We start from the raw sequence: 21692 nt of genomic DNA on the forward strand, positions 1-21692 counted from the left end.
ATGTCGCACTGTGGACGCGTCACTGGTTTGTGGTCTGGTCCTCTCGGTGCCCAGCTCTGAGCAGAGGTTGCTGCCCAGGGCAGCCAGCTATGGGGGTGTGATTTCTGGGGCTCTGAGAACTTGCCTGTCTCCTCCTCAAGCCAGAAGGGCTCTCCTAGAAGGAAACCCTGGGTGGGGCAGAGCCATGACATCCCAGTCCTGACAGCCCTTGAGAGCCCATGCCCTCAAGCCCTAACCCTGGCTCCAAGGGAGGGCAGCCCATGGAGGGCCAAGGAGAGGGGGCTCGGGAGATGGGGGGGCGACATGCCGCCAGAGGGGCACCTGGTGGGACTGCTGGTTGGCCTCGGCCTTAACATGTGTCCTTGGGCACTTGACAAGCTCCAAGAGCCTCCATTTCTCGTCACCGCAGGCCTTTGAGGACGGAAGGGGAGGGTTCGAGCAGCAGGCCTGCCACAGGGCTAGGCCGGGCCTTGGTCAGGCTCCAGCTCCTGTGGCCTCCGCCTGGCCTGAGACTGGGGGCAGGGGCAGCAGGACTGCGGTGGAGACAGGCTCTCCAGCGGGTGGCGGCCCCTCCGTGGCCCGTGGTGGCCACCAACAGAGGAGCAGTGTGCTGTGGTTGCCAAAAGAGAAACCCAAACGAGCAGCAGCCTCCAGCCGCAGGAATAGAAGTGGAAGTGTGGCTTCGGGGTCTGGGAAGTCCCACTGCCCCTGGTGTGGGGGGTGGGGGTCACCCTTCGAGAGACAAGAGAATGCATCTTCCCTGTTCTCCGTTCCAGCCGGAGGGCTCCAGAGGCTCTGGGTCTCCTGTGTGCTGCTCGGTGCCCCCAACTGCGGGCCGAACAGACACATGTTACTTGGTTCGGACTCCTCCAGAAGTGGAGGCTGAGGACCATCTCCCATCATCAGACCCCAGCCACTCGGACAGTGGCGGGGCTCCCGTGGCGGGTCCCTTGGGTCCACATCCCTCCGGGCTCTCCATGTGACATGCTGAGCTCCCGGCTCACGGGTTCCATGCCAGCCTCTGAGCTGACCACGGGGCCTGCCTCTCATGCGGGCCACTCAGAGGCCCCTGCAGCATGGCAGACGGCCTGACCGACTAGGGAAAAGGGAAGGGGGGAGGTCGGGAAGATGAAAAAGATATCCCTGTCCCTGTCACCTTTGGGTCACTCCAGGCCAACACCTTGGGGAAGCAGTTTGCTCAAGGGCTCTTCGAGAAAGCCTCAGGGGCCCTTACAGCTCCCTGGGTCCTTCCCCATTATCGAAAAGGAACCCAAAGGTGAGAAAAGGCAGCCCCTCGCTCAAAGTCACATAGTGCGCCAGGGCCCCCACTGGGAGAGAGACTCCCAGCCCAAGGCTGTGAACAGTCCCATCCCACCCTGCAGCCCTAGCACGGTTCGCACGAGATCCCCACCCCCACCAGCGGGTACTCCGGGACCCCGGGGCAGGAGCGCCGGGAGCAGAGTTTCATTTCAGTTACAAGAGCCTTCCTACTACAGTCTTTTCGGGGACATCACAGGTGTCCGCGCGGAGTCCGGCCTTTTAGGGAAGGTTACAGGAACCAGCCACGTGGCTGGGGGTGTGCAGGGGTCAGGGCACCCGGAAGGGTCACTGCAGGAGGCCTGTGTCTGGGGTGGGGGTGGGGGTTCTGCGGGGACGTGAAGCTCTCCCACGCGCATCCAGCAAGACCTGGGGCAGAGAGGCAGCCCTCCTCACGGGCTGGATGGAAGAGAGTGAGCCTGCTGGGCTCTGGGAAGACGTCCCAGTGGTGTCTGCAGGAAGGGGTTCAGCCCGGGAAACACCAAGTAAGGCAAAGTGAAACTGGTTTTTGAAATATAGGACTCCCCATCATCTGCTTGGGAAGGGAAATGGTGGGCAGCCTTGCCCAGGCTCGAGGGGAAGCCTCGCCTGCAGAGCAGCACGGGAGGGCTGGCCCCACAAGGCTCAGCGACACCCCCCGCCCCCCGCCCCGACGAACCGCCCCTTGCTCTGATCCTCGTTGGCTTGCTCTCTCCGCTGAGAGGCTGAGCCGATTCCGGGGACTGGACTGGAGCCTCCCAGGGAAGAGAGGACTCTGGTAGCACGGGGGGGGGGGGGGGGGGGGGGTGAGCGAGCCGCAGCTGGGCCTGGCAGGGGGCCCAGTGCGGCATCCCCAGGCCTCTCTAGAACTGAGCTGCCGTTAGCACCCTGCTTCCCGGGAGCAGCGTCTGGGGAAAGCGAGGAGAAGGCGAGGCAGGGCCTCTGGGGCCGCCACGAAGTCGTGTTTGGAGGGCTGAGAGCAGCAGGAGGAAGTTGTGTGCAGCCGGTGGCGGGGGGGGGGGGGGGGCCCCCCCCCCAGCATCTGCAGCAGCTGGGGCTCCTGGCAGGCCTGAGCGGCCACTCACTTCCAGCTGGGACGGCTCTGGGCCCACCGCAACCCTGGGCCCTCTCTGGTGACTGACTCAGCACCACCACAGGCCCCCAAGCTGGGCCTCTTCCGGTGAAGGGCTCAGGGGTGATGGGGGGCGGGGAGACGGGGGGGGGGGTCTGGAGCTCCAAAGACTGAGCCAGAGAAGCCTGTGGGGCAGTCCCAGGGCCCTCCAGCTCCTGGACCCCCATCTCCCTCCACCTCAGAAAGGCCAGGAGGGCAGCTGGTACAGGAAAAAAGGACGTTTTTATTTCCATAAATACTCCTGCTCTCACTCACACACTGACCCCACTCGGCCCCCAGACAGATGGATGGGCAGAGAGGAGGCACCCACGGGAGGCCCCAGCAGAGGCCGGCGACTGAAGGAGATGCACTGAGGAGCTCCAGTGCAGGGCCTCCCTTGGCCGGGAGCCCTGGAGCCCCCAGCTGTGGCACCCGGCTCCGCCACAACCTCTGGGCCAGCAGCCACAGCCCCCACAGCTCCTCAGGAGGCCTGACGGCAAAGGGGGCAGGTGAGTGGAGTGAAACCCCCATGAAGAGTGGGGGCCACGTGGGTCTCCCCCAACTGGGCCTCCTGAGATGGTGACCACAGGGCCACTGAGAAAGAAAAGCAAAGAGTCAAACCACATACCACAGAGTGCAAAGAGCTGGGGGAGCAGGCATCACCCCCCCCAGTCACCCGGTTCCTATGGAGGAGACCTGAGCTGGTTCCTGCACCAGCATGGCCCCCCGAGTTATGGCTGGGCCTTCCCATAAGGCATAAGAGAAAGGTGGGGATGACCCCACCCTGGGCTGGGGTCGGGGCTGGGCCTGAGGTCCTGGCCCCTACCTGACAGCCATGCTTCTCCCTCATGACCCCAGGTCCTTCCAGGGCCACGCAGCTGCTCCCTGCTCCAGGCTCCCCGCTGTGGCGAAGGTCCCCAGAAGTGAAAACCCAGGCCCAGCCTCCTGCTGGGTTCAGCTCCGCAGGGGAGGGGGACGAGGAAGGAGGGGGGCCACAGGGGTGAGGGGAGAAGCACCAGGCCCAAGGGATCTCGCCATGGGAATAAAGGGTGTCCTAGGCCACCACAGCCTCCCACCCAGGCTAGACGGTGCCTGGTCCCACTGCCCTCTCCTCTCGCCGCCCCCTCCCTGTTCTAGAGGCTCCCCCAGGTCTCGGGTGGGGGGAACTGGTCCACATCCCCCATCTCGTTGTAGGTCTGGTCGCCCATGGTGAAGAGAAGCTTGTAGCGGAGCCGAACCTTCTCCTGGGGCAGAGATGAAGGCAGAGTCAGAGGGAGAGAAGAGGCCGCCCCACCCCCACAGCGGTGTGCTGTCACAGCCAGGCCCCTCACCTTCTGGGGGTTGGCAAGGAGCAGGACCTGGGTGATGGCTGAGGGGTGGACGATGGGGTTAAATGCTGGCAGCTCCGTGCCTGAGGGCGGCTGCAGCTTCACTTTCATGACCTGCAGACCGTAGGGCGGGACGGCACCCGGCTAGCCCTGGCTTCCTGGCCCCATCCTGATGGGCCGGGCTCAGTCTGCCTGCCAGCTCCTCCTCTGGGGGTCCTGGGGCTCTGTCCTTTGCTTCCCTTCTATCCCCTAATTCCCAGAGGGACCCTGCCCCCTGCCCCCTGCCCCCCCACCGCCCCGCCAGCTGGCTCCCTTCCAGCCCCAAGTCACCCTGCCTCCAAAGGAGGGAGGCATGCGTGTGTCACCTTGGGGACAGCTGACTGGAAAACGATATTGCGGATGGGCTGGGGGGCGGTGCTCAGCATGGAAACCACCACCACCAGCACGTCCGAGCGCCCGGGCAGCGGGTCTCGGGCAAAGTGGAAGAGGACCCGGAAGCCATGCTGGTCATACACCGTCACTGGCAAGATGCTGCCTGGCAGGGGGAAAGGTAGGGGTGATGGGTGGTGCCAGGCCCGAGCCCCGGCGAGACCAGCCCACTCCCACAACCCGGGTCCCCGCAGGCACTCGCCGCGCTGCTGGGAGGGGGTGGACAGGTCCGGGAGCTCAGGTCCTCGCCTTGACCCTGGGTAGCAGGGCAGCCGGGAGCTGCAGACTGGCACCCAGTTGGGGCAGGGACACTTTCACTGTGCTGGTGGCGGCAGGACACCCACCCCAGACGGGGTCACAGCTGGGACTCCCCCAATGCTGGAGTGCAGGCCAAGGGGTGAGCTGGGGTCATGCTCTCACCACGCGACCCCGGGACGGTCACCCTGCTGTTCAGGGTGCTCCCACTCCCCACTTCTTGGGGACACTGGGGGTGAGGCCCTTGGTGATAGTATAGTCACGAGAGGGACAAGGCCGAGAAGACCTGCCTGTCTTCATCGGTCTGTTCGCGGACTGAGCTGGGCTGGCCTCCCTCCTGCTCCCGGGCAGGGGCAGCTCAGGCGTGGGCCTCCAGCTTGAGCCTCATTTAGTTTCACGATCTTGGAGAGACCCCCAACCTCTCTGTCCTGGCCCTGCCTTTCTGGGGAAGGCACCCCTAGCAAAAAAAGTCCTCCTGCCTATGGGAGCCTGGGCTCTGTGGAGCGCTCTACCCTCACTCTGGCACAGATGAGAAAGCAGAGGCCCGAAAAGGGTAAAGGCCTTGCCCAGAGCTCCCAAGTGGACGGCGAGGGGGTCCTGGCTCAGCCCGTACCCGCCGGCGCCTCCGGCCCACTCACTGGGTTTGATGGACTCCAGGGGCACAGTGATGCTGGCCAGTGAGAAATCAGTCGTCGCGGGCTGCTGCAGAGGCCCGGGGGGCTCAGGGGAGGCGGCGTGGAGGAGGCCGGGGGCGCTGGAGCTGGGCGAGCTGCAGTTGCTTTTATTCTGCAGGTCCCGAAGTGTGAGCCGGGGGGCCGGCTGCTGCTTCTCCCTTGTTGGGGGATGTGGCATTGGGGTGTGAATCTTGGGGGGCTGAGAGATCAGGGGCACAGGAAAGGCTGGGCTTCCTGACCATCCCAAATGGCCAGCTCAGACGCCTCCTGTCTCTCGGGCCTTGGTCTCCTCACCTTGGAACAGGCGGCTCTTGCTCTTCTGCCCACCACCCCTGCCCTGTAGGGCGCAGCTCCCCCTTCTCCCATAACCTCTGTGCTCCACGGGACGGGGGCCCTGCACCTACCCTGGGCACCACCACCTCCTCTAGCCCAGCACAGAGCCAGGCACATGGCGGTCCTTCAGCAGCCGCTGCTCGCAGGAGCACGCAGGCACCGGGTCTCCCCCTGCTAGGCCTGGGAGAGCCCTGAAGCTGCCACCCGTGGGGGTGGGTGGGGGACGGGATGGGTGCGACTCCCACCCCACGTCAGCCCGGGGGGGGCGGCGCTCACCACCGCACTTGCTGGGACTCTGGGGGCAGTGACTGCTGCAGGAGGGTCTTCCCCAGGAGATCCAGGTCGTCCAGACCACTGCTCGCTGGCAGGGGCGTCTGCGCAGAGGGCTGGCTGTCCGTGTTGGGGACCCGAGGCGGGGCTGGGGGTTCTGCGCCATCGGAGGACTGTTGGGCATATACAAAGCGTGCAGACGGGTAGAGCTGTGCTGGAGAAGGAGCAGTCACCGGAACCGCCCTGAGGCCCCTCCTCCACCAGGCAGGTGATATCCAGGGAAGCAGCAGAACGGAAGGGGACAACATTCCCGCTGGCCCGCACCCCTCTTGTGGGCTGGCCTGATCCGGGCTTCTACTCTAGAAACCATCACATTCCAAGGAACTTAAAGTCGCCCCCAAGAGAAAAAGAATGGGGAACCCCATCACAACGGAACAGGGAGACACAGGGAGAGGGTGCGGGGGCGAGGAGAGCACGCTGGCCCTCCACCACCTGCGCACGGTGCCTTAGCCCAGGGCCCCCACATGGTCCTCCCTCCTCACTGCCCCCTGCACGCTGCCTGGCCCAGCCATCCTCCCCCTGGGATGGCTCAGGCTGGTTCCTGGCCCTCCTACCTGGAAGCTGTTCCATCCGGCACCATCCAAGCTTGGGCCTGGAGGAGGTGTGGGGTCGCTGAGTCCTGCAAGGAAGCGAGACGGAGGTGAAGGAGGCAGATTCCCGAGTGGAAGCACGGGAGCTGGGGGTGCTGCGTGCTGGCCTGGGGGTCGCTGGCGCCTGCCTGCCCCCTGCATTCCCCCCCAGAGGCTTAGCTCAAAGGGGAGAACCCACTTTTAGAGGGAACCAGTGGCAGAGCAGAAGCAGAAACCAGAGAGCCCGAAGGCCCATTCCCCACAACCCTTCATGCTTCCGTGCCTGCACTCTAAAGCTACCTCCACCACTGGAGCCCAGAATTCTGTCTTCAAAGCGAGCTGGCAGCTGACAGCCCAGGGGTGGTGGGGAGGGAGGCAGGGTGGGGGATACCAGGTGAGGAGCTACGGACAGGAGGCACCATTCTGCACTCCCCCACCCCCCACAATGGCCTCTGAGCATCCGGGCTGGGGGGCAGGCGGTGCCCCAGACTCCGAACAGCCCCCTTGGCTGGGCTGTGGTGTCCCCACGTGCACGCTGGCCGGCGGAGCTGGCGCAGACCCTACAGGCCCTCTCTGCCCTGGCCCATGCCCACAGCGCAGGCTGGCTGGGGCTGAGGGGAGCCGGCGGCCCTCCGCATGGCTCTGCTCGCTGGCTTGCCGTGCGGCAGGCCACCCATCAGTCTAACCTCCGCCAGGGTCACCCCAGGCTTTACCTAGGGAAGACAAGTCATCCTGTTTCTAGCAAATCCTGCAGGAGCGAGCTGCAGCCTGGCGCAGGACTGGTCTCCTCCGGGCGCACTGCCCTGAGAACCGGGACGACACGGGGGTGGCCGCTAACATTTCCCACGCGTACCCCCGGCCCCTGATATGTCAGGCTCCTCAGGCATGGGGCTCACTGACTCCTCGAACAACCATGGAAGCCAGTGTAGAGATGTCATCCCTCTTTCCGGGCTGAGGAAACGGATGCCGAGAGGGGTCAGGGAATCTGCCCCAGACCACGCGGCCGGCAAGGGGCAGCATCGGGGCCTGAACGGAGTTTGTAACCTCCTTATAGGGGTTTGAACGCAGCCTGGCCACTCGGCTGTGTGACCTCGGGCTGGTGACAACCTTCCTGCACCTCATCTATAAAACCAAGCTGACAACAGCGTCTGCACGAGGGACCATGACAAACCAGCCCTTCAGAGGAAGTGCCTGAGCAGGGCCGGGACACCCTCCGCGGCGGGCGGGAAGTCCGCGTGGCTTCCCCTGCCCCCAGCCCTCACCCTTCCTGCCACAAAGAACCGTTTAGGACAAGCCCCCTCTGTGGTCCTGGGGCTTCCTCTATTCCGCCAAGCCGGGCGGGTGCAGCCCTGGCACTTGCGGTTCCTGTTCCCACATTTTCTCTGTCTTTGAGTAGAAACGAACGGAAGCTGGAGGCTCAGGGCTCTGCTGCAGCCGCTTAGCGGCTGGACAGGAAGTACCAGGCACACCTTGCCTCTCATGAGGTGGCAGCTCAGTCCCTGCTGGTCGCCGGGGGGCTGGGCCCCACTCTCCAACCTCCCAGTGGGGCACCGGCTACTGGGTGCCGGCCCTGCTGGGCTACCTGAGCCTGGACATCCTGTGGTCAGACCCTCTTAGGCAGGGCGTCTGCTGGTGGTCCATTGTCCCCTCTCCCTCGTGTCCCATTCCAAGTCCTTATGTCCCTTTCCTGGCCGAGGAGGTGAGTTCAAGCAGCAGAGAGGCTCGGAGAGAGGCCTCAGGATCAGAGCGCCTCGTTCTAACCTGCGCGCCCCCCTTAGGGCAAGTCACCCTGCCTTCCTAAGCCTTGCTTCCGTAACCGTGAAGCGGGGATGTCGGCGGCCCCCGCTCCTGTGGATGGTGATCTGTGATACAACCCTGCGGTAGCAGTGGTTAGGGAAACCCCTTGCCCAGTCCCCTGCCCAGGACCCCGGCACATGAGCACTTTTTCCGGTCCGTCAGGCTGGTTTTTAACCTCAGACTTGGCTCAAGAGAACACAGTCTGACTCCTGCCTTCCAAGTCGGTTCTCCAGCAAAACCTTCCAGATTCTTTTGACAGAGCTCAAGCTCTCTCCGCCTTTAATAACTTCAGGCTGTCACTACCGTCCTCCACTTCCAAGCCCTCAGATGGGGCCGCTGCACCAGAAAGCTAGACTCCTGACAACCGTCTTCCCCAGGAGTACACCCGGTTCCCCGTGGGCCCTGGAGCCCTGCGCCTGGCCTGTGGTCCAGGACCAGCTTGGGGCACGAGGTGCCTGAGGCTCCGATGCGGCAGGGCCAGCCACGGCTCCCCCTCTTCCCCACGGGTCTGCTGCCAGCCTGCGCCCCCTTCTCGGCTCTAACCCGCTGCAGGGAAGTCCCGCTGGTTTCCCACGGGCCACCGGAGCCCAGCTGTGGCAGGCTCACCAGAGCTGGGTTTAGAGGCTGGCTGGCCTCACCCACGGACTGAGAACGTGTGCCAACTCTCTAACCTCCCTGAGCCTCAGCCTCCTCAGCCGTGAAATGGGCCTAACCCCCACCCCAGCCTCCAGAGGCCTCACCCACTCCTGCAGCCGCCCCGCCCTCCTCCAGGCCCCACCTCCTCCTCACCCAGAGACATGAGCTCATCGTCAAGCAGGGAAACTGAGGTGCTAGGCTGCTCGGGGCTGGCCAGGTCAGCAGGGCGGGTGGGCATGGAAGGGTAGGTGGTGCCCGCAGGAGGGAGATCCAGGCCAGAGAGGTCCAGCAGGGCTGAGGTGCTCCCTGTGGGGAAAGGAGTCAGGCGCGACCGGGATGAAGGACAGTAAGGCTCTTGGAAGCCAAGGTGCCTGCGGGGGGCGGGGATGTAGCAAGCCGCACCGCTTCCCCTCACAGCCCTCCTGCTTCCTTCCCCTCCTTGGCCACACTGCCCTGGCTCCCAAATTTGCCACTAGGCCCTCTGTCTAGCCCACGGTGTTCCTTCTGTTCAGAACCTATTTCCTCCTTCCCTCTACTTGGCCAATGGCCTCCCATCCTTTGAGATCTCGCTTAAACTCTGCTGCTTCTGTGTGGTGCCCCCCCCGCCCCTCCCCCGCCCCAACAGGGCCTATTCTAACCTCTGTGGGCCCCCATGGCTGTCCCTTCACCCTGACTGGAGCTGAGCCCGCAACTTGTGTGTGTCATCCCCTCCCACCAACCACCTTTTGAGAAGTGACTAGGCCTGGAGGGCGCCATCCAGCCCTGCACAACAGGTACCAGATTTATCAAATGAAAGACAGGTCTTCCTCTTCTGCCCATCCTTGCCAAAACCTGGCTCCCAACCCCCTCTGCCTCATGTCCACACTTCCTCCCCTCCACAGCTGCAGCCTGGGCACAGACTCCCCCCAGCTCTCTCCCTAGGGGCCTTCCCCATCTTAAGGGGGCAGGGTCACCCCGGCAGTCCCAGCCCTAGGCTCTAGAACCTGCGCTTCCCCTCTGGGCTCTGCACCGCTCCAGCTGCCAGGCCCCTCCTGGGCTCCCCTGCCACCTGCTCACCAGGCAGGGAGCCGGCTGCCGCATCACCGTTCACCTCCTCGCCCCTCACCAGCTGCTTGTACAGGTTGATCACCTGGGTGAGGTTGTCGTTGGCCTGCAGGATCTCGGCTGGTACAGGCAGGAGGAGAGAGACTAGGCTGAAGGAAGGTGGGGGCCTCTCGGGGGAGAAGAACACCCTGCGTCCATCCGAACCCTCCTGTGAGGGTGTGAGGGGGTGGGGCCGGGAGCATCCCAACGGCTCTGCTCACTCGGACCCTCTGCCACCTCCCCTTGTCCAGTGTCCCTGCTGCCCAGACCATGACAGCACGCTCTGGCCTCTAGGTCTTGGCACTGGCTCTGCTGCCCGGTTGTCCCTGCATCTCTGCGTGGCTTCCTTCCTGCCTGCCTTCAGGTCTTCATGCTAAGTCCCCGCAGGAGGCCTTTCCTCACCACGCCCCACTCTGTCCCCTCCCTGCTGGCTGGTCTTTGGGTCCCTAATGACCACCTGAGAAACAACCATGTTCACGGCCTTGGTTTCTTGTCCGTCCCCTCTCCTTAGGCTACGTGCTCTGCTGAGGATGTGGCTTTGGTCCATTTTAAGCACACCACGTCCCCAGGGACTAGAATAGCATCCAGCATAGACTAGGCCCGTACCAACATCACGCCCTCAGGGGCCGGGCTCAGAGGGGTCCGGGCAGCAAGTCCCATGGGCAGGGACCAGGCACTTGGCACAGGGAGGCCCTCAGTGGGCTTCCAAGGAATCGGGGGCTGAGATGGTACCCAGACTGTGACCCCAGAGACTCTGGCTGACACGGCAGCAGAGAATAAGGACGAGAACCTGATACGTGGCCCTGGCAGCAGTCACGGTGCCCAGCTCTGGAACTGCTCTGGTCTGTGGGATCTGTGCTCAGCTTCTGGCCCTTACCAGGGAGGCAGTGTCTGGGGAGAGCCCCCGGCATACCCTGGCTCCGCCACTGTCAGGCTCGGTGACCTGGGCCAGTCCCTTCTCCCCATTCCAGGCTGTTCAGCTCAGGAGCAGCACATGAAATGCCTGAGGAGGGACTTGGCCCCCTCTCCTGTCACCCTATCAGCCCCTGCTCTCGGCTTTCTCCTCAATGTGGAGGAACCCAAGGTCGGGGCTGGAGAAGGGGGCCCCCTGGTGGCAGCTCCCACCAACTGCAGATACTTAACAAGGCCTGGGAAAGGAGAGGGAAGGAGGCAGAGGAACAGGACCACTCAGCCAGGGGCTCACCTAAGGCCTCGTCATTGTCTTCTGTGTCACTGGCCAGTCGGAAGAGCGTTGGCCGCATCCGCTCACAGCGCTGGTACAGCTCCTGGGGCAGTAGGGTTGGGGGGGGGGGGGGCGGTCAGGCCGGCAGGGGCCCAGAGAGGGCAGGGGTTGGGCAGAGGAGACGCACCTTCATGAGGTCCTCGCTGCTGCGGGCTGAGGCCCCGCCCTGGCTGTGGCTCATCACCATCTCGGTCAGCAGCTTCACGTTGTTGTTGACCTCCTCAATGGCGCTCACCCGCTTTGAGATCTTCTCCATCCGCTTCTGGTCCTAGGGAGGCCGCCGCCCAGGGAGCCCAGGTCACGCCGGCTCTGAGCCAGGCACCGTCCACAGCACTCTACAGAGTTCGCACTGGCTTGCTGTGGCCCTGCTCACGGGGCTCGTGCCCACCACAGGGCACTCTAGACCAAGAAGTCCTCTGCCAACCCTATGCTCACTTCCTCTCGTCCTGCCGACGGCCCCTGGCCCCCGGCCTCCGCATGAGGCTGTCAGAACGGTTGGGGCCCTCAGACACCACCTCCAGGATCACTCAGGAATCTGGCCCAGGTGCTTCTGGAGGACCAGAGCTGCAGACCACACGTGTGGCTCTCCGTGACCCTTGCTCTCCTTGCGTTTGTCCTTTGAAAGGAGGTGCCTACACTTAAGAGAGAATGGGGGCCTCTGTGGCCACCCAGTACAACCAGAAGCTAGGACAGGGAACCTCCCACCCCAGGCCCCCTGTGCTGACTATATAAGCTCCTTCCTTGAGGGATGGAAGGTGGGCTCGTGCTATGCTGTGCCATAGTCACCCTCCTTGCGGGGGGCCGCCCCGGCATTCTGCTGCACTGTCAGGGTGCATAGCTGGCCCTTGAGAGACAGCCTGGGACTCCTGCCCTGTGGGTCTCCAGACCATAAGCTCTGATGACCTGCCCTCGTCCACACAAAAAGTTTCAGTGTAAACCCACAGCGTCCGTACACTCACTTAGAACTTAAACACGCACACTTCTCTCTCTCTTGATAAATATATGTACAGAAGTACCTTAAATACAGAGAGGCCTCATTTATTTCTACCTCTTATGGAAGAGGCCGTCAGCCTCCCAGAAGCCCAACTAGAGCAGGCTAGCTCGGCTGCTAGGAAGTTCTCCCTCCACATGGGTCCTGGCTCTGCCCACTGGGCTCCCCCAGTAAGCTCTTTCTTGGCTGGCACAGCCCTTTACGGGGCCACCATAGGGCTCTCATATGCACATACACAACCCCCCTCAGTGGCCCAGCTCAAATCCCGCCTCTTCCTCCTCCCCGCACTGTGGGCTTCGCGATCACCTCCTGCACCATCTCCTTGATGAGTTTGTTGGCTGCTCGGAGGTCCTCGGGGTGGGAGCTCTTCAGCAAGCGGGCCAGCATCTGCAGGGACAGAGGGGCACACCTGGGACATCAGTACTGGGCCTAGGATCATATCCCGGCTCCCCATGTCCTCGGTGAGGGATGTGGGGTACATACTAAGCTCTCCGTGAGACAGTGAGCATCTACCGAAGCCTAACTGGGGAGCACTGAAACACTGCACGTGAATACTCCCCAAGAAAATCCTCGACAGATGGTACAGAATGTTATGTTATTCTAACCAGAGAATCTTCTGGAAGGATGTACCAGGAACTCAACAGTGCTTACTCTCTAGGTCAGGACTAGATAGATATCTGCTTTTTATCTTACCTCCTCCATAGTGTTTAGTTTCTCACCCATGAGCACATACTTCTTTAACAGAAGTTAGTAAAATTATCATCACAAGGACTGAAGACGAAAATATGCAAACTCCTGCTCAACCTATGAAATGCCCTCAAACTAATCCCAGGGACACCAGACATGCGCTTGTGTCTACTGAACGCTAGGACTCTGGGTGGGACGTGCTTAGTGCACAGAAGTGCTTCACCGACCTTCCTGTCACCCACTACGATGACCGGGACCCTCATGAGCCCCTGCTTTGGGGCGGGGCAGCCAGCGCCTGGAGCTCAGAACCCGTAGGCCCCGAAGGTCCTCCTGTACCCCTCCTACCCGCCCCTGGAGCTGCACCTTGGATTTCTCCTCGTCTTCGAAGATCACATTCTTGGGTCGTGGAGGAGGAAGAGGAAAGGTGGCATCATCTGGAAGCTTCGGGTCGGACTTCACAATCCCTGGAGTAGACGGTGGTGGGAAGGCTGTGAAAAAGGCCTTGGGCCAGGGTGGGGGATGGGAAGGTGGGGCAGGGGAGGGCCGGAAGGGTCTTTCTCCAGCATGCCCATGCCGGCTCTGGACTCTAGTGGGCCAGGGCTGGCTTCGGAACTACAGTGTCGAACTGCGTGGCGGAGTCTAGGCAGACATATTTTGAGGCCACTCTGTGGGGGCCACTCTCTGAGGAGAAGTCTGACCCAAACTCACCTTCCCTCCACCCAACCTAGCTTCAGACAGAGCCATAGAAAGGCCCCACTAGCTAAAGGTTCTTGAAAAGGTAAAGGAGAGCCCCATGACCTCACTGCCAGAAGCTGCCAGAAGCCCCAGCTCGGGGAGGAGGGGTGGAGGCACTGCCCACACCCGGCCCTCGGGCCCTCACCCTGCTTCTTCAGCATCTGGTAGGCCTCGGCGATTTTCACCTCCTCGGGCAGGCCGACCGTCCAGCTGTAGAGGAGCTCCAAGATTTTGTTCTTCACCTTCTCTGACGTCCTCGAGCCCAGGTACTTCAGAGACCGAGGGGAGAGGAGGCTGCTGCCATCGTCCGGCCCCGATCGCTGCGGCCCCAACCCCCGGCCTGAGCTGGCCGCCTCCCCAGGACTCCCTCCGGAAAGCTCAGCCTGCAGGGCCCTGGCATTCCCTACCCGCCCCCGAGTGGCCCCGTGTCCCGTGCACACTGAGCTCACCTCCGAGCGCCGCCGGCCCACCTGTTAAGCAGGGATGACAGCAGCAGCACCATGGCGAGGATGAAGGGCTGACCCAGGGAAGGCGCGGAGCCCAGTGCCCGAGGCCAGCTCGTCTAGGGCTTAACCCTGAGACCTCGGGAAGGAGGAGCCGCCTGGCTGGGGGCGGGCCAGGGAAGGGGCGGTGTGGCACCGCTCAGCGGGTCCCACCCCCAGTCTCTTAGCAGCAGACTAGGCTGTGGCTGCTGGCTCTCACACCAGTCGCCTTGTGGGAAAAGAACTCGGGGCTGGCGGGGACATTCAGCTGCTCTGGTCAAGAGAGGGCCGTATGAGAGAAGGAAGGGCCAAAGGACTGGTGTCTCATCCAAGGGGCCTCAAACAGGTGCATGTCCTATGGGAGGACCCCCCCCAGGCCAAGGCTGGGGCTGGGCCCATCAGCAGCTCCCCCACTTAGGTGTGGGGCCTCAGCATCCTGAGGTGGGGACAGGGAGACCCTCCAATAGAGCCTTGGGGGGGGGGCACTGCAGTCAGGTCTGTGGGGAGAGAGCGGAGCCGGGGTGGCCGAGCTGTGTGCACGCCCTGCAGTCACCCCTCACTAAGCCTGGGCAGCCCCATCTGTGAGCAGGTCCAGAGCCGCTGGCCAGCAGGTGGCCCGGAAGCCCCCGTCCCAGACCCCAGGCTGCCCCGGACTTCGCTGTGAAGTGTTTGTGCCAGACTTCTAACGGGGGCCGAGCAGGGATCCTCCTTCCCCAACTCCCCCAAGCGACAGTGCAGGCCTGAACTGGGGCTCAGAGCACCCACCTTGGGAGACACGACCTTGATGAGCTCGTTGAGAAAGCGGAACTTGCCCACCTCGTCATGGAACCTTTTGCCGCAGCTCTTCATGCATGTTTCCAGAACCTGGGTTGGGGGGGATCCCAGGGAGGGAAGTCAGAGGAGACAGCCTCCCCTCACACCTTGGCCAGGGCCAGAAGCTCAGGGGTGGGCATTTGGAAGATAGGGGGGAAGGACTCCCGAGGACCAGAGGACTCTGAGGGTCAGAGCCCCGAGCCTGACTGCTACACCTCAAGGTGAGCAGGCGCCCTCGAGGGCTGGCGATACCCAACTGGCAGTGCTGGGGGAGCCCCGCGTTAGCCTGGCCACAGAGCAGCACTGCTTGTAAATGATTTGCCTGTGATTTTTCTTTGATGATTTTTAAAAAGTTCAACAGGCACCATCTACTTCGCCTTATCGCACACACCTGTGCCCTCAGAGGACTAGGATGTATCTGAAAACCCATCCCATCGAAACAAAGACGCAACTATGAAAAGAAAAACTGTTTACTGGCCGAGGTCAGCCATGCTCTACAGTGGGTTGCTGTGTGGCCCGTGCCTGGGGGCCACAGCGCACCCCCCCCCACCCAGTCTTCCGCTGATACAGCTTTGAAAGCTCTGGCCTGAGCCCGGCATCAGCACTCAAACCGTCACGGGAAGGGCAGCACCGTCCTGGGTCTGGAGACCCCTGATGGGCTCCGCGGGCCGCTCACTGCTCCTGGGACCTTTATGAACATGCGGATTCCTGGGAGCAGATACTGAAGGAGTTCAGGTTCAGCGAGCCTGGGGTGCAGCCCTCGTTCAGCATGCGCCCAGCCTCCTGGAGATCTGATACGCGGATGGAGCAGGGAACCCCCAGGCCAGATGATCCTAGGGCCTTTCCCCCCACAAGAAGCCTAACTGTGCAGGGGCTGGCGCAGGAGGCCACGGGCCCCCAGGGGCTGGCCCAGACTCCCAGTCTAGGCCATTCTGGCACCACTCCTTTGGGTTCTAAAGAAGAGCCTGTCGGGACCCCAAACCAACCTCAGTCTTGGCCTCCCCGGGTGCCATCCCCATGGTTGGGGCCCAGATGGCACCCTCTCTCCCCTTCTCACCGTCAGGGCTTGGATCGCCTCCCACTCCTGCGGGGACTGGATCTTGTGAGCCAACAGCCGTGTGGCAAGTGGAGGCCTGGACAGGAGGAACGGCACAGATCCCAAATGGCCAGCGTCCGAGGCGCCCCAGGGGAGGGCTGCCACACCACCCAGCTGGGACCGCAGCCCCTGGCCGCTTCAGCGGGGCAGGGAGATGCAAAGGCCCAGCTTCTTTTCTGGTCTGATGGGGCCAGAGATGGCGGCCTGACAGGGCAGGACCAAGCAAGGATGCAGAGCCGGGGACCTTCAAAAGGCATCAGCTCAGACCCTTAGCTGGCTTCACTGAGCACTGTGAGCGGGACAGGGGGCCACGGCCTCCAAGGGCCTGGTCTGGGAGTATACCATGACAATGGACTATGAAAGGCGGGCAGACAGAGCTCCCTGGGACATTCTGCTGGGAGAAGGCAAAGCAGCTCACAGTGGAGGTGGTGATACCATCTACTAGATCACAAAAGACCCATCACTGGTGACCGTGACACTGAACTTAGACAGAGTGCTTAGAATGGATGAAGCACCCCAGACGCCTTTCCATGCACAGCCTTCAGTGGGGCCCTTCAGAGTCGACAGCCCTCTCGCCCCCATTTTACAACAGAAAAAATGGAAGCTTGCCTGGCTGACTCAGCTGACAGAGGGACAGGACTCGCACCCCAGCAGCTAGACTCCGGGTTGCGCCCATCACGCTGTATGCACGGCCTCCCAGAGCACAGCGCCTGCACGGTGGCGTGCTGTGCTCCCCAGACTTGAGCACCACCTGGGGATCCTGCTAGCAAAGCCACCCATGCTACCTGCCACTCTAGGCCCTGTCTGCACCAAGCCCCATATGTGCATTAATGACAAGCACTAATTCTAATGCTGGTGGTTCTCGCTCTCCCTTGAGCAGAGGGCCCGCTGGCCTCCTCCCAGCTGGGGAGCATGTCCCAACAAAACACTGGCTAGGGCTCAGGCGGGCCTGGGCTTAATTAAGCCCAGGACTACCACTTTCTTTGTGGGGAACCCCCGAGTCCCCTGGGCCTCAGCTTCTTCACCTGTACGATGGGTTCAGCGAGGCCCAGTTTACAGGTGACGCGCCTTACGGTAGTGGTGCCATCATCAGTTTGTGAGCTCGTTGAGAATGAAAATGGGGTCGCAACCCACTCAAGTCTCCGCCCTAGGCCAGGGTGTGGAGTGGGCATGCAGGCGCACAGTGGATTCTGTTGAGTACGTGAGCAAAAGAGGAGGCCACCTACCCCTCAAAGTCCTCGTTAAGCTGCTCGCAGAAGCCGTTGATGCTAGCCCAATTCAGCTCCTTGTTCAGGGGGTTGGTGGCTCTGTCTGCAGGAGGAGAGAGAGGGCCCCCACGGCCTGGCGAAAGGGTTCCTGCCTCTCCCGCTCCCTACTCCGGCAGCAAGGTTGGCCGGTAGGGGATGGGGAGAGGACTGAGCAAACAAAAAGACTCCCCTTGACTTCCTGGCCCAACAGCTTCAAGACCTGAGTGATTATCTTTCGGCTGGATCAGTGGACAGATGAGCTCCCGTACATGGGCTTCCCCTTGTGGCCTTGCCTGGGAGAGCCCTACTTGTAAAGATGGTGTTTGGGGTGGTTGCCCCGCTCCCCAGGGCTCCCATCTCCGCAGCTGCATGCCCGTCTGCCTGCCTGCACCTCCTCTGATTCTGCTTCAGAAAGTGTCCTCACAATTCTCATGGAATTTACACACTCAGATCCAGAGGTAAGAAAAAAAAAAAAAAAAGCCATAGTTCTGCTCTCAAGGAGCCGTGTGGCTGGGAAGTGGGCCAAGGGAAGCTAGGTTCTCAACACTATGTTAAAAAAGGGAGGTGAGGGAGCCACGAGCAGGGGACTGACTCAGTTGGCCTGGGGCCAGGGAGGCTGCCTGGAAGAGGCAACACTCATGCAGGAGTTAACCCGGCTGGGGATAGCAGGAGGGCTGTGTGGGCGGAGGTGAGATGTGGATCCCTGGGCACAGAGCAGGGCATGAAGGACCTTGGTAAGGAGTGCGGCTCAGGTATCACCTCCTCCACGAAGTCTTCCCTAACTCAGGCTCTTGCCCAGGGGGGCATGGCCGGATCAGCTCTTTCTCGTGTGTACCTCAGCTCTGACCTTCATCAGAGGGCCCAAGCCTGCTGTTGCGCGGCATCCCAGCCTCTTGGGCACATGCCCGTTTCCCCTCCGCAAACGAATGAATGAAGGAGGGCTCAGCTGCCGGCAGGTGGGCGCAGGGTCTGGGGGAGTCTGAACCTAGGTACAGGTAGTGGCCAGGAAAGGGTACAGGCCTACAGGAGGGGGTGACACACCAGGCCAGACAGTCACCTCCCTGACACCCAGCGCTGGTTAGAAAACAATCAAGTAGCTAACATAACCTCCCTGAACCTCTGTTTCTCCATTTGTAAAGCTGGAGTGAAACGTAGACTGACTTAGAGGACAAAACTCCTGACGTAAGGTGGGGCCGTGGCGACAGCCAGAGCCGGATCCTTATCGCCTTCCCAGAAGCCTGTCTCTAAGCTTCTCCCTGTCCTGGCCTCTTCTGCCCAAGCCTGACACTGAGCCGGGGTGTGGAGGGAACACAGCCTAGCAGGTGCGACAGAGAAGGATCTGTGGATGGCAGGAGGCTGGGGACCCAGCGGGTAGCGCCTGCCCACTTGGGTTCTATGCTGTGGCGGGAGGCCCGGAGCTCCGGGACCCCAGGGCCTGGCGGTCATTTATTTAGTCCAGTCCTATTGATTCAAGAGAGATTCTGAGAGCCGGGCCACACAGGTGAAAAAGACAAAATTCCTGCCCTCCCGGAGCTCAGAGCCCAGCAAGAGAAACGCCAACGACTCAGACAAACAAATAAACAGGTCACTGCATGCTGCTGTGAAGCATCATAAAGAAAATGAAAACAAGGAGAACGTATAGAAGGTGTCTTCATTGGGAGGGGGGCTGCTGCTGTCTCGGGGAGAGCTCTCAGAGGAGGCACAGCAGAGCAGAGATCTGAATGAAACATTTTCTCTCTGGGTACAAATCTCTGCTCCAGGAGTCCTGCAGAGCCCTCTAGTCCCTCAGGGAGACAAAGACCCTGCTGACCGCCCAGGGATCCAGGAATAGACGCTCTTTCCCCCACCCCCAACCAAGGGAAAGTGTGGCCATCTACTCTGCCTTCTAGTCCCCCAGTGTGGCCAGAGGCTGGGGCACACTTGTCTGGAGTTAGAAAGATAGAATGGGACTGGGTCTTGCCCTCTCAATGACGTCTGGCAGGGAGACCCTAAAACGGGAAGTCCTGTACAAGCACCGGACACATGAGTCTGAGTGAGGACAGAGAAGCTAATTCTAGAAACTGTTCCTGAGTCAGAAGCCAGTGAGGAAGAAGCAAGGGCATCACGAGACATTAGCTTTCTCCCCTGCATCTGGCTCAGAGTGAGAACCGCTGGGTCCAAGGAGGCCTGACCAACCTCTGTGGCCTGGGCCCTCAACCCCTAGCCCTCTTACCACCACCTGAGGGGAGCACTTTCCCCGGCAGGAAGCAAGGGAGAACCCCCAGGGAGGGCAAGAGGGAAGTCTTTCACAATAGGGCACGACTCTACCCTGTCACTCCACAGTGGAGACAGTATCATCATTTATCTACCAGAAACTACTCTTTACCTCCAAACCACTCCCGAGGGAAGAGCTTATAATTTTGGTGGGGCACAAAGGGGCAGAAAAACAGAGAATGATTGTAGCCTCAGTCTATTGAAAGAAAATCCAGCCTACTGCCAAACCCAGGTGTCCTGACTCCTGTTTCTCAGATGAGACTTGGGACTCTCAGAAAATCCCCATGTTGTTAAACCTGACAGTGCTTTGTGTCGCCTTCAGCTCAGTCCTGAGGTTTGTCAGATCTGTTAGCCAGGGCCCTGCTCATCCTCCCAAGCTGCTGCTGGGACCTGGACACTTGTGGAATTCTGGAACAGTCTCGAGGGCCACCTAGTGCTTCCTTTCCACGCCATCCCCCTCCACTGACTAGACTGACTCTGAAACATGCCTGGAAAAGCTGTGGTTCTAGGGCCAACCTCAGGGTTCAATTCTGCTCAAGACTGGCTCAAAAAGGGCTGACTGTGACCGCAAATCACCCTGCACAGCTCCCTGGTGTGCCAAGGGCCAAGGAGCTGAGCTGAAGGTAGATGACCAAGGGGTCCCTGAGGCCCTGACATTGACGTGGACCAAGGAGAGAAGAGACCTGGGAGGGAGCTGTCATTAGCCCAGGGAGAGTCCAGCGTGGGGCTGCGAGAGCCGAGGAGCTCCATCAGCAATATGGGATAGGAGGTCTGACTCGTAGGAACCATTGCCTGAGGACACACACAGAAAAGCGTTCAGGGGCTGCTGCAGGAAGGTCAGCAAGGGCTGGGAATGGGGTCTCGGGTGGAGGTACAGAACCTGAGGAGCTGGGCTGAGGGTAGTGACAGAGAACTTGACATTACTTCTGAAGTCTCAAATGGGACCCTCCTAAGCCTGTGTGGTTTAAGGGTTTCTCACTGTGTGGCCAGAGCTTGGAGGATCTGATGGGCCAGTGAGTCCTCCCTTCCTGAGCGAGGAAACGAGCAAATCTGAGAGGAGCTCCAGGATCAAGGAACGGATAGGAGGGAATCATGCCATGCAGGGCCAGAGAGTGGAGGACCTGGGGCCCAGACAGAGTAGGGTCCCTCCCTCGGGGAGATGCAGCCCTAGGGCCGCTATTGTGCAGCCCTAAAGCCGCTGGCTTTCCCCCTCCCGGGCCTAAAGGAAAGACTTGGGGGTCCGACCCTCGGTGGAGAAGTCTGGGCCTCAGGGGCTTCGACACTACTGTCTCCGTCCTGGGGGTTCTGGGCGCAGCTCACTCCTCCCCGAGGGTCGCGGCCCACAGATCGGATGGGTGGGCGGTGCCCGCTCCCACCGCGGGCCCGCGCTGCCAGTGGGGTCTTCTTTCACCCCAGGGTCGGAGGAACCGGCTCCCGGGACCGCCTCTCCTGGGCCGGAGGCGGAGCGTGGGGAGGGGGCGCTGCGTACCCCGCCCCCGCCGGGAAGGGGCCCGCCTCGTGCCCCCGGTTCCGGTTCCGGTCCGGCCCGCGCCCCTCCCGGACACTCACTGATTCGCGCCTCCAGAGTCTCCGGCTCCATCGCGGGCTCCATCCGCCACGGGCCCCCAGCCTCGGCACCGCCCCCCGCCCCCAGCTGCTCTCGCGGGACCTCCTCGGCACCGCCCTCTGCCGATTAAAAGGGCAACGTCCGCCCCGACGCGCGGGAGCGGCGCACAGGAGAGCTGAGCACCATAGAGACGCGAATGAGCTCGCCTAGAGCGTCACCAGCTCTCCCAACTCCTCCCCCCGGGTGGAGTCTACGGCGCGGGAGGGACGGGGCGCCTGCCTTCCCGTTCAGGGCGCTCAAGCCGAAGAGGAAGCGCAGGGACTTGGGGCCGAGAGCTCTACCATGGAAACCTCACGGGACGCTGTAACTCGTTGTGCGTCACGTAGATGCCCGTGACCGCTTCCGGAAGAACTCTCCGCGGCCATGTTTCTGAGGGGCTCTGAGGTCACTTCCGGAACCCTGAGGGGCTATTTCCGCTTAGCTGCGAAAGTGGGAGGGGTCCTTAAAAGGGCAATGACGTACGTTGGTCGCGGCGAAAATGACAAGTCAAAGTTTGTTGCGGGCTTACAGTGTTCCAGGCGTTGTTCTAAGCACTTTTTATGCATGAATGGGTTCACTCCCACAACAAACCCATGAGCTCATGAGATAGTTTGAGGGCACGCAAGTGGCAGAACCTAAACCCCGTGCTGTCTCTGCATTCGTTCTGCGATCTTTTAATGAACTCTGCCTTTGCTTTG

General features: G+C 61.7%; 1 protein-coding gene across 3 annotated transcripts; it reads right to left on the minus strand.

The window, feature by feature from the left end:
* Nucleotides 1–2631: 2631 nt before the first annotated feature.
* LOC111157508 (golgi associated, gamma adaptin ear containing, ARF binding protein 1) lies at nucleotides 2632–21312 on the minus strand. 3 transcript variants are annotated; one of them, XM_022518971.1, is made up of 17 exons: nucleotides 20958–21312; nucleotides 17115–17199; nucleotides 15850–15925; nucleotides 14745–14843; nucleotides 13643–13766; nucleotides 13126–13226; nucleotides 12382–12462; nucleotides 11212–11352; nucleotides 11046–11127; nucleotides 9815–9922; nucleotides 8912–9064; nucleotides 6311–6375; nucleotides 5711–5869; nucleotides 5058–5247; nucleotides 4101–4270; nucleotides 3739–3849; nucleotides 2632–3651 (listed from the first exon to the last, which is right to left on the minus strand). In XM_022518971.1, the coding sequence occupies exons 1-17, from the start codon at nucleotides 20998–21000 to the stop codon at nucleotides 3541–3543; spliced, it is 1899 nt and encodes a 632-aa protein (XP_022374679.1). In that variant the 5' UTR covers nucleotides 21001–21312; the 3' UTR covers nucleotides 2632–3540. The 3 variants fall into 3 exon arrangements, with proteins under 3 accessions (XP_022374679.1, XP_022374678.1, XP_022374680.1); XM_022518970.1 differs by having other exon boundaries at nucleotides 5058–5251; nucleotides 5703–5869; XM_022518972.1 differs by lacking the exons at nucleotides 8912–9064; nucleotides 9815–9922 and having other exon boundaries at nucleotides 5058–5251; nucleotides 5703–5869.
* Between the last annotated feature and the right edge of the window lie 380 nt (nucleotides 21313–21692).

The sequence above is a fragment of the Enhydra lutris genome, unplaced genomic scaffold (genome assembly GCF_002288905.1).
Source record: "Enhydra lutris kenyoni isolate GAN:26980312 unplaced genomic scaffold, ASM228890v2 scaffoldscaffold55, whole genome shotgun sequence".
NCBI classification, from domain to species: Eukaryota; Metazoa; Chordata; class Mammalia; order Carnivora; family Mustelidae; genus Enhydra; species Enhydra lutris.

What these genes read in the sequence shown, in the direction of transcription:
- LOC111157508 (XM_022518970.1), bottom strand. Translation starts at nt 21,000, where the DNA reads ATGGAGCCCGCGATGGAGCCGGAGACTCTGGAGGCGCGAATCA. An exon ending in AAGACGAGGAGAAATCCAAG is followed by an intron (nt 12,463 to 13,125) that starts GTGCAGCTCCAG and finishes CTGTCCCTGCAG; the next exon opens with ATGCTGGCCCGCTTGCTGAA. An exon ending in GGCAGCCGGCTCCCTGCCTG is followed by an intron (nt 9,065 to 9,814) that starts GTGAGCAGGTGG and finishes CTTTCCCCACAG; the next exon opens with GGAGCACCTCAGCCCTGCTG.